This window comes from Columba livia, chromosome 23 (assembly GCF_036013475.1).
Source record: "Columba livia isolate bColLiv1 breed racing homer chromosome 23, bColLiv1.pat.W.v2, whole genome shotgun sequence".
NCBI classification, from domain to species: domain Eukaryota; kingdom Metazoa; phylum Chordata; class Aves; order Columbiformes; family Columbidae; genus Columba; species Columba livia.
The window spans coordinates 5,106,825-5,122,558 of record NC_088624.1 but is presented as its reverse complement, the minus strand read 5'-3'; the positions used below and the strand labels follow the sequence as shown (position 1 = coordinate 5,122,558).

The following is a 15,734-nucleotide window of genomic DNA, read 5'->3' as shown; positions in this document are numbered from 1 at the left end:
ATTTATGGAGTCCTAAAATTACATTTGGCCCTTTGAAAGCAACCGCGAGGCTGATGTGGCCCCCAGTGAAAATGAGGTTGACACCCCTGATCTAGACTATCTAGGAGACAGGACCACAGGAGGCTCCTGACGTTCAAGAAGGGTAAATGGCAAGTCCTGCGTCTGGAGATGAAGAATCTCTTGCATTAGTATGGACTGGGGACTCTGTGATCTTAGAGCCCTCAAACCTCCTCTGGCTAGATGTGCCCTTGGGGCTTCACCATCCTTGAGGAGAGACTCAGTGGTGGAAGGGAATGGAAACACAGGCCTCATCTTCATGGCCAAAGAGACCAGGCTGTGGTAGGGGACTTTCCTGAATGTTCCATGGAGGGAAAGAAAGGGTTGTAGAACAGATGTCCCCACCAGCTGGGACTCATGCCTGGGTCTCATGCCATACATCTTTTCCTGAGCTTCCGCATGTCTTGTTTCCTATGCCTCAAAGGCCTTCTCAGCTTGGAGCACATCCCAATAGAGTTGGAGAGGCATGAAGCTTCTCTTATCCCCTCAGTGAGCAAGGGTTGTCAGGACTCTACAGTGCAACATGACAGGGGATGCTCAGGGAGGGGATGGGATCAGAAGGGCCCTGGGTGTAAAAACAGCTCTGAGATGACTCCAAAGAGGCAATGCACTTCCCTGCCCTGCAGACATGAAGGCAGCTGAGACAGGCAGCTGACCTGACACATCCCAGGAGGTCAAGGGAGTGCCTTCAGCAGGCAAGCTACCTGGGATAGACTCTCCCTACTCATGGTGAGTCACACTCTAATTTTGGATTGGCTGTGTGTCAGGCTTCTGTTGTGAGTCCAAGCCAGGAGTGCATGCTGTCTGCAGGCCTGTATCCCACACAGGGATAAATTCCCCTGAAGCCAGGGCAGCTCCATCCCAACCCCAGGAAAACCAGCTCTGACCACTGGGCTGGACCCGAGTACACAGCTCCTGGAAGCCCTAATGGCCTTTGGTCTCAGTGTGACCTTCTTGCTGGTACTCCCACAGTTCAAGGGGTTCACAGGATGGTCAGAGTGTTTGGAAAAGTGGCCAGGCCATTGTTTCTCTTGCTAGTCAGGTCCAAAGTGTGCAGCCAAACTGCACTGTGGTGTGAGGACAGTGGAAGCAATAAGACATTGTCCTGAGCCCCTAACCACTCCTCATTTTGAGGAAGAAACCTGCTTCTCATATGCTACTTGAAATGAGACTCAGTGACCCAGAGGGCATAGTAGAAATGAGAAAATGAAATGGGAGTATTAACAGAAACCAAAACACAAACTAGGTCATTAATTAAGATATTTTGCTTTGGAAGTGAGTCGGTTGGAAAATTACTGCCCGCGTGCAGTGACTGTGGGCCTGGGGCGGTGCAGGAGCAGTATAAAACTAGGTCCTTCTCCACACTCACTCATACAATTCTCTTGCCTCCATCTTATTGGGAACAAAGTGAGTCTGACACCCATTCCCCTCCTCTTTTTTCTTCTCCTCTGCGATTTCTCAGGGTGTAACTGCCCCTATGTCTCATGCAGGGTCTTGAGGCTGCTCGCCATGGGAGGGGAAAGGGGCAGAACTTGGCTGAAGAGTCTCCTGAGCTATGGGATACGTGGGGATCTCCCTGGTCACTCTTGGCAGGGATCTTCTGAGGGAAAAGACCATGGGTCACCTACACAGCCTCCAACTCTCATCTCCAGTTTGTTCCTTGGCTCTTTCTTGTTTGGGAGAAAGGCCGAAGCTATGCAATCCCTCATGCTCTGTCTCCCCCTGTCCTGTCTCTCAGGTGCAGCTCCAGCTACAAGACATGTCCTGCTACAACCCGTGTCTGCCCTGCCAGTCCTCTGGCCCAACCCCACTGGCCAACAGCTGCAATGAGCCCTGTGTCCAACAGTGCCAGGACTCCCATGTTTACATCCAGCCCTCCCCTGTGGTGGTGACCCTGCCCGGCCCCATCCTCAGCTCCTTCCCGCAGAACACCGCCGTGGGCTCCTCCACCTCCACTGCCGTTGGCAGCATCCTCAGCTCTCAGGGAGTGCCCATCAACTCCGGGGGCTTTGGTCTCTCTGGCTTGGGCAGCGGCATCTGTGGCACAAGGAGGTGTTTCCCCTGCTAAAGCTGCTGGTGATGGCCCTGGGGAAGGAAACCAGGGACACACAAGATGATACTGGACTGGGGATGGATGATCAGGCTGTTGGTGTCAGAGGGGCTGAGCAACTCCAGCAGCCCTTTTCAAAAGGACGGGGCCAGCCTGGGCTCTCAGGAAGCACGGTCCATGCTGCCTTTCTCCTCTTCCAGTGTCTCCTGTTCCTCTTGTGTCCTTGTTCTCTTGTGCTCCCCTGGGCTGTGAGCCTCACAAAGCCAGCCTAAGGAGGACCTGCTGGCCCTGCTCCCTCTGTGGGGGAGGTAGATGGACACCTGGTTGAATCTTTTTCACAGACTTGTGTCACACACTCCTGTCTACCCATTGTGGTCCCTGTACTGGAGATTCCACTCAGAGCTACTTTGTTTTCTTTGGACTCATTAAAGTTCTTCTGCATCCCAGCCCATGCCTTTGTCTCATCCTTTCCCCTGCAGATGCTTTCACAACATGCCCAGAGAGAGAGATGTTGCTCACAGCTGATTCTGGGATCAGGTTGTTGGGGAAGGTTGTGCAGTGATTGTAAACTACTTTGGTATCGACTACACTTAGACATCAATTAGGTGCAGCCTCTGGTTTCTAAACATCTCTGCCTGTGTGGGGTATACTGGGGCAGAACAAAATTAGGTATTTCAGTCACTAACCACCACTTTGTTGAATATGCATTTTCTTTTTCCTTGGGAAGCTCAACATTGTGAAGCAAGTAGTCAGGAGAAGGAGGAATTAATGTGATATTGACAAGGCAGAGGCAATACTGTCCCAGTGAAGCCCAGGAGAACCTGCCCTAACCCCTGCAATGAAATGTAGAGTTGTGGGGTCAGGAAAAGACCATGTGGAAACGAAAAGCTTGAGAACAGAAAGGGAAAATACTGCCACAGCATCTTTGGCAAAACTTGTCCCAACAGATGGGCTCCACAGATCTTTTGGGCTTCTAACAAGTGCAAGAGATGCTTTCTACAATCTTTTATTTCCTTCAACAGAACATTCAGGACAGCTCCTGCACACTGCCTGTCTCCTTGCCTGGGAACCTGACCTCCTCCTCCTCATTGCTGGCCCTGTACCCACTGGGCCAAGGCACAAAAAAGCTGTCCTGGACCCGAACACTACCTACAGTTATTACCCCAGTAGTGGAAAAGAAATAATGGACAAGGAGGTTAACAGGTCCTTGTCATTGATAAGCAAGGGTGTGAGGAACAGGAAGAGTCTGATATGTAATCCAGTTCTTCAGCAAAGAAATAGGAAGAACAACTGAGAATGAATTCTAGTCTCTGGAGCTGTGTCCCTTCAGTGTGAGGGTAAGATGTCTGTTCAAGAAAGTCCTTGTGATTTGGCAAAGAAAGTGGACTTCTGCTTAGGAAGGCATCCAGTTCCTGAGAGAATTAGCAGTGCCACAAGACATCTGTGTTAACCTCAATTCCAAAGTGGTTTGCTAAGGTCTGGAGAATGCTCTGTGTATGGGCTATATGAAAAAGCTATTCCAAAGAGCACTGGTGTCATATTCTAAGAGCTTGGCAACAACATATTGCCCAGATTTGGACACACCAGCTGTAGAGAGAGCATCTTCCTGCTCTGAAATTGTGAAGAAATTCTCTCTCTCTGCTTGTCCCCACAGGCCAGCACTACGGGTGTGTGTGCTGTCCCATGGAGACAGAATGAGGGGGCATATGAGCGCTGATGATTGTGCTTGAGGAGGCTGTGGAGGCTCCATGAGAGAAGCAGTTCCACCAGTTCCTACAATATGGCCAGGTTGGAGAGGAAGAGATGGGAGAGGAGGGGCAGGGCAGCAATTCTTCTTACCCTGGCTGCCACTGTGCTGAGGGAGGACGCTCAAGCAGAAAAAGACCTCAGAAGGGTTTACCCTAAATGACAAAAGAGCTGCACTAGGCCATGTAACATCATGCTCAGCAAGAAAAATGTGCCCTGTCTTTCCAAAGTGGTGGTTTTTTAGAGAATGGCTGGGCATCATTCTGCTGGTGCAAGGTGGTTGGTGATTATTTCTGTATGACTTGCTTCTCTTTCAGCCATTTTCTTTCTTAAACTGTCCTTTTCTTGACCCAAGGCTGTTTTGTTCTCTTTGGCTTCCAAGTCTTGCTCTGTCCCACTGGGACAGTGGAATGAGTGTGAAGGGCCAGTGGGTGGCAAGTACTGGCTGGGGTCAATACACCAAACAGACCAACAGGCAGTGCATGTCCTCCTCATCTTGGTCCTTCCCTGTCTGTGCCCAGGGCTTCCTGGGAAAGTTTCTGGAGAGAGGGAGACAAGGAGATACTCAAGGCAGGAAGAGAAGCAGCGGGTATGGGCTGAGTGTCTCAAAGATCTCTCCAGGATCTTTCTAAAGCAGTGTGGAGACCAACAGCAAAGGCTGCAGAGAGACTTGCAATAGTGTCCCAAGAAAGCCCAGGAGAACCTGTCCTAACCCCTGCCTTGAGACATAGAATTGTGGAGTGAGGAAAAGAACATATGGAAAAGAAAAGCTTGAGAACAGAAAGGAAAATACTGCCACAGCATCTTTGGGAAAACTTGTCCCAAAAGATGGGCTCCACAGATCTTGTGGTTGTGTAATTGGTGCAGAGATGTGTTTTGTGATCTTTTCTTTCCTTCCGCAGATCATTCAGGACAGCTCCTGCACACTGCCTCTGTCCTTGCCTTGAAACGTCAGCTCCTCCTCCTCATTGCTGACCCTGTACCCACCGTGCCAACGCACAAAAATGCTGTCCTGGACCATAGGATCAGAGCTTCATCAAGTTAGTAAGGATCTCCAGAGTTCATTGAGCCCAAGCCGTTGCTTTGTGCACAGTCAGCAATGAGTGTCCTAGGAGGGTGACCAGACAATGTCACCAGGACACCTCTTTCACTACTTGATGCTTCTTGTGCTAAAAGCCATTTTCTTCCTACAAGGTACAAACCTCTCATGTTTGAATGTGAGCCCATTGTCTCTAATCCTCCAACCATACACTGCCACCATGTTGAGCCTGGATATGGCTGCTGCAGGACATCAACATAGCTACTCCAAAGATGCTCTTCGTTCTCACACTGAAGTATTGTGTTCATGTTCAGCAAGCCCCATGCCCTCAGCCACTGCTCCCCACATAAGTGCTCCAGCTCCTCACCATACCAGAACACCTTCTGCTGAACACACTCCACTTGGCCAAGGTGTTTCTTGCATCACATCTTCCTTGCATTACAGCTGTGTTGTAGGTGCTTCCAGGTGAGTACTGAGAAGAGTGGGATAATCACTACCTTGTATCTCCTAGCTGAGGTCCTGGTCACATTGGCCAGGATACTGATGAATGTCCTTGGGCCCCAGAAACAGTGCTCGAGTCACAACTGTTTTGTTGGCGTTACTGCAAAAGCACCTTTGCCTGTCCCTGCTGTTGGGCTGCTGCTTCTCAGGGCATGAGGGATTATTCACGGGGAAACAGGATTGACTCTATCTGGACATGCGCCACCTTGCCCAGCTGTGTCCTACAGCAGTTGTGCAGCTCACTTTCTCATCTACAAGCCTCTCTGCAGCCTTTGCTGCTGCTCACCATGCTGCTTTAGAGACATTCTGCACAGCCCTTGGAGACACTCAGCCTGAACCCGCTGCCTCTTCTCCTGCCAGTGACTCTCCCTGCTCCCTCCCTCCAGAAACATTCCCAGGAAGCTCTGGGCACAGAACGAGAAGGAGCAAAATGAGGACGACATGCATTCCGGGTTGGTCTGTGTGGTGTGTGGAACCTGATCAGCACTAAACACCCCCACATTGATCTCTTGATCTACTGTCCCAAAGGTATGGGAGGAGATATGGAACAGCGAGAGAGAAAAATACCCTTGGGTCAAGATCAAGAATCCCTAAGAGGGGAAGGAAAAAATGGGAAAATTAACAGAAATAACAGGTGATGCAAACACAGTCCCCCACCACCTTGCAGCAGCAGATCAATACTTGATCACCAACTGAAGAACGGTTACTTTGCAAAGACTACCCACAGTCTTTCACTAAACAATGATTGTGTTAAAAACCATTGCTTAATCACCCCGAGCAACCCCTTCTCACAATCACCCTGAGGAATATTTTTTCCTGTGGGCATCCTTGGACAGTATTTTCCGTGAAAAGGATGATATAGAGGCTTGGGCTGGAATGCAAAAGAACTTTAATGAGTCCAAAACCTTAGTTATCGACAACATTACACTAGGCTCTATAAACCCCACATTAATTCAGTAGTGTTAATTAACAGCAGTGAACACCTCATGTAAGGGTGAGCAAGGACCTCAGGGGCCTATACAAGAAAACACCCACATGAGTCCTGCTGTGAAGAAGGAGGTGAATTCCCTCATCCTTTCCACTAGACAGCTCCCCCAGCACTGTAAGGCTCCCAATGCCAGGACAAAGCCCAGAGCAAATGGTTCTGTTAACATGTTTCCAACATCAGCAAAATCAAGAGATAAGCAGTTCAGTGAGCAAACTGCCTGCACTGCACAGATGCCTGCTGGAGCTAAACCGTGTTAAATTCAAAACTGTTGGTGTCTTGAAACCCACATGAAGCACGAAAAGGACTGAAGTGACATTATCTGGTCACCAGATGTCCACCAAGATGCTCTATCACATCCACCTCCTCAGAAAGACACGGAGAAAAGAAGATTACAGAGTTGTAGGTTGAGATATACGCAATTCAAGCAAGAAATGCAGAGGCCATGTGCAGAAGCAAAGCAAAGCAAAAAGATTTCTTCTCTGCTTTCCAACAGGAGGTGATTTTCAGCCAATTCCTGCAAAGCAGAGCCAGCGTACTTGTAGTGGATGCTTTGGAAAATGAATGGGTATATATTGAATGGCCCTTCCACATCCTCCTTATTTGTCTTATATTTCTTGCTGAGCACAATATCATATGATATGGCATGTCCCTTTGGTCACTCTGAGTCAGCTGTGCTGCAGATGTCCTGCCAATGTCCCCTCCCAGGCTCTTGCCTAACACCAGCCTTTGAGAGTGTGGTTGAAGAGATAGACTTGCTGCTGTGCAAGCACTGCTCAGCAAAAGCCAAAGCACAGATGTGCTGTCATCAGAACTGTTCCAGCTACAACTGCAAAGCACAGGACTCTGAAGGCTGTTATGTGGAAAGAGAATTCCATCTCAGTCAGACCCAACACAAATGTTTTAGGAAGTACTGCACAACCATCCTGAATGCAACCCCCCCAGAATAATGCCTAAGTAACATCCTTCTCCTTTAGAACACTGGGAAAGCATCTGCAGGGGAAAGGATGAAACAGAGACATTGTCTGGGATGCATCAGCAAAACTTTATTGATGAAAAAGAGGGAAACAGGCCACTCTTAGTAGAAATCCTGGAGCAGGAAGTGTCGCAGGCAGACAAGAGTCTTTGACCCATGTCTGTGGAAGAGATCAGTCAGATATCTATCTGCCTGCCCCACAGGGGAAGCAGGGCCAGCAGCTCCTCCCTAGGCTGGCTTTGTGGGACTCACAGCCCAGGGGAGCACAATAAAACAAGGACACAAGAGGAACAGGAGACACTGGAAGAGGGGAAAGGCGGCATGGGCCGTGCTTTCTGAGAGCCCAGGCTGGCGCCGTCCTTTTGCAAGGGGTGCTGGGGTTGCTCAGCCCCTCTGAAAACAACAGCCTGATCACCCATCCCCAGTCCAGTCCCATCTTGTATGTCCCTGGGGGCCTTCCGCAGGGCCATCACCAGCAGCTTTAGCAGGGGAAACACCTCCTTGTGCCGCAGATGCTGCTGCCCAAGCCAGAGAGACCAAAGCCCCTGGAGTTGATGGGCACTCCCTGAGAGCTGAGGATGCTGCCAACGGCAGCAGAGGTGGAGGAGCCCACGGCGGTGTTCTGCGGGAAGGAGCTGAGGATGGGGCCGGGCAGGGTCACCACCACAGCTGGGGCCTCAATGACAACCCTGGAGTCCTGGCACTGCCTGACACAGGGCTCATTGCAGCTGTTGGCCAGCGGGGTCGGGCCGCAGGGCTGGCAGGGCAGGCACGAGTTGTAGCAGGACATGTCTTGTGGCTGAAGCTGCACCTGGGAAAGAGAGAGGGCAGGGGGAAGCAGATTATGAGGGATGGTTGAAGAGCAGCTTGTTACTCCAGAAGGTGGAAATCCTTCCTCTCAGTCCAAAAGAGCCCTACAAACAGCAACCAAGTCCAGAGAGATCCCTTCCTTGTCCATAGCTCAGGAGACAACTCAGTGAAGCCCCGACTTCTCTCCATGGTATACCTCTTACTCCTTACTTCTCCCACAACAAGCAGCTCCATGACCCAGCATAAGAAAAAGGGGCAAGTTTGTGCTGAAAAATTCTGGAGAGGAGCAAGATGTGGGATGAAGAGCAGGAAGAGGAGAAAGAGCTTCAGACTCACCTTGTTCCCCAAGTGATGGAGGCAAGAGGAGTGGATAAGAGAGTGAGGAGAAGGACCTACATTTATACGGCTCCTGCACTGCCCCAGGCCCACAGTCACTGCACACAGGCAGTAGTATTTCCCAGTATTTTCCAGCAGATGCAAAGCAAAATATCCTACATAATGGCAAGGTTCTATTTTGCCGCCCGCCAATGTTGTAATTCCATTTCCTCATTTCTGACATGCCTGTTCTGCCACGCAGGCTTCTTTCATGTACTTGGTGGAGAGGCCAAGGGATATCCTAATAAAAAACATTTCATTTTGAGCAGAAGATGAGTCCCAAGTTCTGGTGGGTTCGACATCCCCATACATGTGGCAGTGAAGTGTGACTTTTTGCAGTTCCCTTTGCAGGAATAGGCCCAGCTGTGGCAGAATGCACACCCCCCCCCCCCCTCACTCCTTCAGTATGGAAGGAGTGGGCACATCTCCCTCTTTCTCTGCTAGTTGAGGCTAACAGCTTCTTTTGTTTGGCCCCAGAGCACCCTGGCCAGGGCCATTAGGAGAAGGGAGTGCCAAGGCACACTGAGCTGCGCCCAGCGTGGGGAATGTTTGGAGGCTTCAGGGGCACCCACAGACAGTGTGGGGGTGCAGAGAAGCTTCTAGAGTGCCTACAGTCAGATCTGATCAGCCAGTATAAAAACGGGACTCTCGTCGAGACTCCGCCCATTGTCACGGGTCTCTCGGAGCACGAGCAAGATGCTGCCGCCGAGAGCCCCCCCTCCCCGGGATGGAGACTGCGCTTGCCTTGCCGCCACGTGTGTAAGTAAAACTTCTCGCAGGATTGCGAGTACATTTATACTTTTCGTGCACATATGCACGTATAACTTTCCGTGCTCCATATGAGCGCGTGTAAAATTAATCCTCGCAGAATCGCGGGTATATTTTCCTTCCGTGCACATATGCACGTGTACTTTAAATTATTTCCTCGCACAATCGCGAGTGTATTTTCCTCCTGTGCACACTTGCACACGTAACTTTCCGTGCCCAATACGAGCATGTGTATAAATTATTTCCTCGCACAATCGCAAGTGTATTTTCCTCCCATGCTTCCACATAAGCACATGTAGGATTCCGTGCACACTTGCACATGTAAGTAAATTAACTCTCGCAGGATTGTGGGTGTATTATAAATTTACCCTCGCACAGTCACGAGTGTATGCTTCGCGTACTCACTACGAGTGCGTGTATCTCTTTAAAAATAATCCCGCACCGTGTTTAGGCAAGTGTGTATTTCTCCGGCACTCAGGGATGGCTCCGGCATTGTTTTGGGTGAAGCCACGTGCATGCACGCTGTGGACCGCCTGTTGTATTAGTTGCTGCCTCTTAAATTATTTTCCTCAACTGATATCCAAACCTTTATTTAAGTCACTTTTGGAGTGCTAAAACCCTGTTTCTCACCGGTTTAATAAAAGTTGTTTTGGACTCTGTTGTCCCTTAAATTAACCTCGGGGTGCCTCCGTGACACCAGCTCTGCCTTACGTTGCACAGGTCCACAGAGCACCCACAGGCTCCTCTTTTTAAAGACATGTCACATGCTTCTCTCGCCTCCCTCTCTTTCAGCCCTTTCAGCATTCACTTGCCATTGCATTCCTGGGCAGCCAGGTTGTGCCAGCGGTTTCAGATCTCTTGCTCTTGATGACCTTTGCTCTGAGGAGAATGTTTGCCAGGCTGAGAATGCAGGGTTGGGGTCAGGAAAGCCACAAATCACCTGGTGTTGAGTCAGGCACAGCACATGGAGGTCAGGAAGAAGTTCTTCTTTCACGTAGGTCGGCAGAAAAAGCAAGTCTTGGGTAAAGGCCACTCCAGTGTTAACAGGGCAGCTTCCCTGAGAACAGGGCTTACAGGAAAGGTGGAGATACTCCATTGGTTCCCTGCCTTGGTCCTCACTGGCAGGATTTGTTGTCAAGAATTTGGGCTCCTGACGTTCCTTGAAACATCTGTAACAGGGAAGACTTGCAATAGAGAAGGATCAAGTGTGGGCACTTTTAAACAGATTGGACTGACATGGTGTCACTACAAGGCCACTCTCAATAACGTATGATAGTCCTGGTGGTCAGGGAATGCATGTGAGGAGTGGAAGAAAGCCAATGGGTGTCCCCAGGAATGGTACAAAGGAGCAGCTGGGATAGGCAGACCAGTCAGCCTCATCTCAAACCCCCAAAGCTGATGGGGCAAATCATGCTGGAAGCCCTTTGCCAAGATGAATGGTCAAGATGTTGATTGTTAGTGGTCAGGAAAGTTTTATGGAGGGGAAAGCAGGTCTGACCAACCTCACAGCTTTCTTTGATGACTTCTCTGGCTCCAGTGGGTAAGACAAGAGCAGCAAATGTTGCAAATCTCATCTAACCAAGGCTTTTGACGCTGTCTGCTGTAACAATCCTTACAGACCAACTGATGAAATTCAGGCTGTGGAAGAGCACAGTGCAGGGCATGGAAATCCAGCGTGGCTGCTGGTCTGCAAGGGCTGTGATGAATGGCACAAAGTCCAGGTGGAGGTCGGTCAGTCAGTCCTGGTGCACTTCAGGGGTCCAGACTAGGGTCATTATTGTTTAACCTTTTTTATAATTACTTGCAAGGCTGGAAGGATCAAACTCTCAGCAAGTCTGCAGATGCCACAACAGCTGGGGGAGGTTGGCACTGATACCACAGATAGCTGTGCTGCTATTCAGAGGGATGTTGAAAGGATGGAGACATGGGAAGGTATAGATATCATGAGGTTCAGTCAAGGAAAATGCAAAAACCTCATGCAAAGTGCTGAAGTGTGGGAGAAATAGCTTCATGCATCACCATGGGCTGGAGCCGATGGGCTGCAAAGCAGTTTTGCAGTGGAGGATGTGGGTCCTGCTGGACACTATGAGGCAGCCCCATGCTCTTGCATCAACAGTATCCGACATCATCCTGGGCTGCATTAGGAAGAGGGTTGCTATCAAATTGCAGAAGGTGAACCCTCTCCTCTGCTAAGCACTGCTGAGACCACAACTGTCATGACAAGCATGCGGCTCTTTAGTACAAGAGAGGCACTGCCGTACGTGAGTCCAGCAAAGGGTCACACAGATGAGTAAAGAATATTAAAGCAAAGCTCAGCTGGCTTTGAGACTTGCAAGGGGCAGCAACAGCAACTGGCAAGAGGCATCAAGAGCAACACAAGCCCATACAAGAGCAGCCAAAGACTGATGGAGGAAAACGTGGGCCCACTGCTTACTGGGGCCACTGATTTCCTGAAGAGTGGACAGAGAGCAGGGTGGGGATGGTCAATGTCTCTTCTCTCTCTCAGTATTCACCTATAAGGTCACCCAGGCTACTCTGCCACCTGAAATAGTTGAAGAAAGCAGGGGAAACCTTCCCAGCAGTGGCTGGCATCAAATCAAGGGCCGCCTGAGAAAAGTCAACAAGGCAGCTAATGTGCTTCTGGGCAGGGATGCATACAGGTAGATCTAGACCGGCTCAAGGAATGGGCCTCCAGGAATCTCATGGCATTCAAGAGGGCAAATGGCAAGTTCTTCACTTTGAGAGGAAGAACCTCTTGCATCAGTGTGGACTGGATACTGAACTATGCTATGATCATAGAGCCCTCAAACCTCATCTAGGTAAATGTGCCCTTGGGGCTTGATCATCCCAGAGCAGGGACTCGATGGAGGAAGTGAACAAAAACACAGACCTCATGGCCAAAGAAACCAGACTGTTGTAGGGGGCTCCCCTGAATGCCTTGTGGAGGGAAAGGGTTGCACAACACATTTCCCCACCAACTGGGAGTCATCCCTGAGTCTCATGCTATGAAACTTCTCCTAGGCATCCCCATGCCTTCTTTCCTATGCCTCAAAGGCCTCCAGAGCTTGTAGCACAATCCAGTGCCATTGAAGAGGCATGAAGCTTCCCCCAACTCTCCAGTGAGCCAGGGCTGTCAGGACCCTGCAGTACTACTTGTCTGGGGATGCTCTGGCAGGGATTGTGCTCAGAAGGGCCCTGGGTATAAAAATAGCACTGATACAGCTGGCCGTGTGTCAGCTTCTTGGTGTGAGGCCAAGCTAGGAGTGTGTGCTGTCTGCAGGCCCGTGTCCCACACAGGGACAAATTTCCCTGTGGCCAGAGCTCTGAGTACTGGCCTCTACCTGACTATGAATCTCCAGGCAAGACCATTGTGTGTCCTGCAGGTCAGGGTCCAAAACACGTGGCCAAACTGATGAGTGGGAGAAGTAAGGTGCAGCCCTGGTCACACTCCTCATGTAGTGAGGAAGGACCTGACTCCACAGGTCTTGTTGAAGAATCAGGGAGTTTTTGGATGACAAAGTCCTTCCTTATGACAGCATTGGATGGAGACTCCCAGAAACTGCCACAAGAGGAGATGACTTGGCCAAAGAAACCAGCAAATATCTCAAGCAAGAGAAGCTTTCCTTAGTCAAAGGCATTTTAGACCAGCACTGCAACCCATGTGCATGTAGAGGCAATGACCAGTGACTGCTGCGGCGAGCAGGGAAGCCATCAGGGAGGAGGGGAGATGTGACGTTCTCAATCACAGGAGCCTTTGTGCACTAGGGAGAGGAATGCATTGGTGGGAAGAAGTGCACCTTCATTCTCTTGGAGTTCAAAATGACCTCACCAGATATCCCCAGATCCATATTCTTCGTCTGCAAAGACTTGTCCAGCACTCTGGGATACATCTTCTGCCCGTGCTAACATGATCTTGTTCAGAAAAAGTCTTGGGCCTCTCATTGCAAAACTTCAAAAGAACCTCCATGGCATAATGGTCATGTCATAAATGAGGAAATGAAATGAAATGAAATGAAATGAAATGAAATGAAATGAAATGAAATGAAATGAAATGAAATGAAATGAAATGAAATGAAAGTGATGACGGAAACCAAAACATGTGTGCCACTATGTGGGGTGTTTTGCTTTGAAGGTGAGTCTACTGGAAAATTACTGCCTGCGTGCAGTTTGGAGCCATTTCTTGTCTCCATCCTCTTCCTCACCTTTCTCCTCCTCCTGCTCCTCATCCGCTTCTTCCTCTGGGATTTCACTGCACTTACCTGTCCCTTTGTCTTGTGCTGGGTCTTGGAGATGTTTGACTTGGGAAAGGGAAAGGAGCAGAGAGTGTATCAAGGAGAGAGGCTGGGGCTTTGCTGAGATACCTCCTGAGCTATGAGCAAGCTGGGGACCTGTCTTGGCTTGAGCCACATAGAAAAGCTCCTTTGAGGTTAAAGGTAGGTGGGCCCATGTGGTGGGCTAATAGGCTGTTCTTCAACCACACGTGGAGCTTTGTTTTCCCCTGCTGTCTCCCAGGTGCAGCTCCAGCCACAACACATGTCCTGCTACAACCAGTGCCTGCCCTGCCAGCCCTGTGACCCCACCCCACTGGCCAATAGCTGCAATGAGCCCTGTGTCCTGCAGTGACAGGACTCCAGAGTTGTCATCCAGCCCCCAGCTGTGGTGGTGACCCTGCCCGGCCCCATCCTCAGCTCCTTCCTGCAGAACACCGCCGTGGGATCTTCCACCTCCGCTGCCGTTGGCAGCATCCTCAGCTCTCAGGGAGTGCCCATCAACTCCGGGGGCTTTGGCCTGTCTGGCTTGGGCAGCGGCATCTGTGGCACGAGGAGGTGTTTCCCCTGCTAAAGCTGCTGGTGATGGCCCTGGGGAAAGAAACCAGGGACACACAAGATGGTACCGGACTGGGATGTAGCATCAGGTTGTTGCTTTCAGAGGGGCTGAGTAACCCCAGTACCCCTTGCAAAAGGGCGGGGCCAGCCTGGGCTCTCAGAAAGTCCCATGTCACCCATGCCACCTTTCCCCTCTTCCTGTATCTCCCATTCCTCTTGTGTCCTTGTTCTCTTGTGCTTCCCTGGGCTGCAAGCCCCACAAAGGCAGCCTAGGGAGGACCTGCTGGCCCTGCTCCCTCAGTGGGGCAGGCAGATGGACATTTGTTTGAAAATTTTGCACAACCATGGGTCACAGACTCCTGTTGCCCCCTGGTGCTCCCTGCTCTAGGGTCTCAGAGCAACCTGTTTCCTTCTTTTGCCTCAATTTCTGCTGCATCACAGAACATGTCTCTGTGTCATTCTTTTCCTGTAAATGCTTTCTCAAGGTGCCCAGAGAGAAGGATGATCCTCAGGGATTATTCGTGGAGGGTTGTCTTCAGGATGGTGGTGTGGTGATTTTTGGCACGATTGTGTTGTGTCTGACTGCAATGGAATTCTCTTTCTCCACAGCAGTGTTTAGAGTGCTGTGCTTTGCAGCTGGAGCTAGAATGGTTCTGATGACAGCACATCTGTGTTTTGGCTTTTACTGAGCAGTGCTTGCACAGCAGCCAGGCTGCCTCTCCAACCACACTCCCAAAGGTGTTAGGTTAGGCAAGAGCCTGGCAGGGGACATAGGCAGGACATCTGCAGGACAGCTGACTCAGTGTGACCAAAGGCACATTTCATACCACATGACATTGTGCTCAGCAAGAAATGTAAGAGAAATACCAAAGAGGTATACAGTCCATTCAATATTTATCCATCCATTTTATAAAGCAAACACTGCTTTGCAGGAATTGGCTGAAAATCACCTCCTGATGGAAAGCAGAGAAGAAATCTTTTTGCTTTGCTTTGCTTCTGCACATGGCCTCTGCATTTCTTGCTTGAATTGCATGTGTCTCAACTTACAACTCTGTAATCTTCTTTTCTCCATGTCTTGCTGAGGAGATGGAAGTGATAGACTATCTTGGTTTACAGTCTGGTGACCAGACAAGGTCACCTCACCCTGGTCTTTTTGTTTCTTAACATGTGGCTTGAAACAATGGCAGTTTTCAATTGAGCAGGTTTTAGCTGTAGCAGTTACCAATTTACAGGCTGCTGTGCAGCACAGGCAGTTTGCTTACTGCACTGCTTGTCTCTTGATTTTGCTGACGTTGGGAACATATCAATAGAACCAAATGCTCTGTGCTTTGTCCTGGCATTGAGGCCCTTACAGTGCTGGGGGAGCTGTCTAGTGGAGAGGAAGAGGGAATTCAGCTTACTCTTCCCAGCAGGACTCATGAGGGGTGTTTTGTTTTGCCGGGTCCCAAGTCTTCGCTCACCCTTACTTGAGGTATTCACTGCTATTAATTTACATTATTGGCTTAATGTGGTATATGTAGAGTCTGGTGTCATGCTGGTATTAGAGGAGACAACTTTTGGGTGCAGAAACAGTGAAAAATTTCCTGTGGTGGCCAATCTTT

At 49.9% G+C, this 15,734-nt stretch overlaps 1 protein-coding gene and 2 long non-coding RNA genes across 3 annotated transcripts; 1 reads left to right on the top strand and 2 right to left on the bottom strand.

The window, feature by feature from the left end:
- Positions 1–1,441: 1,441 nt before the first annotated feature.
- LOC102089778 (feather keratin 1) lies at positions 1,442–2,553 on the top strand. The gene is made up of 2 exons (XM_065039917.1): positions 1,442–1,464; positions 1,796–2,553. The coding sequence occupies exon 2, from the start codon at positions 1,817–1,819 to the stop codon at positions 2,123–2,125; it is 309 nt and encodes a 102-aa protein (XP_064895989.1). The 5' UTR covers positions 1,442–1,464; positions 1,796–1,816; the 3' UTR covers positions 2,126–2,553.
- Positions 1,973–14,161, bottom strand: LOC135576193 (uncharacterized). The gene is made up of 2 exons (XR_010467819.1): positions 14,032–14,161; positions 1,973–2,007 (listed from the first exon to the last, which is right to left on the bottom strand). It is a non-coding gene; the product is annotated as an uncharacterized LOC135576193 (long non-coding RNA).
- LOC135576126 (uncharacterized) lies at positions 7,400–8,598 on the bottom strand. Its single transcript, XR_010467724.1, has 2 exons — positions 8,501–8,598; positions 7,400–8,165 (listed from the first exon to the last, which is right to left on the bottom strand). It is a non-coding gene; the product is annotated as an uncharacterized LOC135576126 (long non-coding RNA).
- Positions 14,162–15,734: the final 1,573 nt, after the last annotated feature.

Excerpts from the sequence above, each read along its gene's own strand:
- LOC102089778 (XM_065039917.1), top strand. The coding sequence starts at position 1,817 with ATGTCCTGCTACAACCCGTGTCTGCCCTGCCAGTCCTCTGGCCCAACC.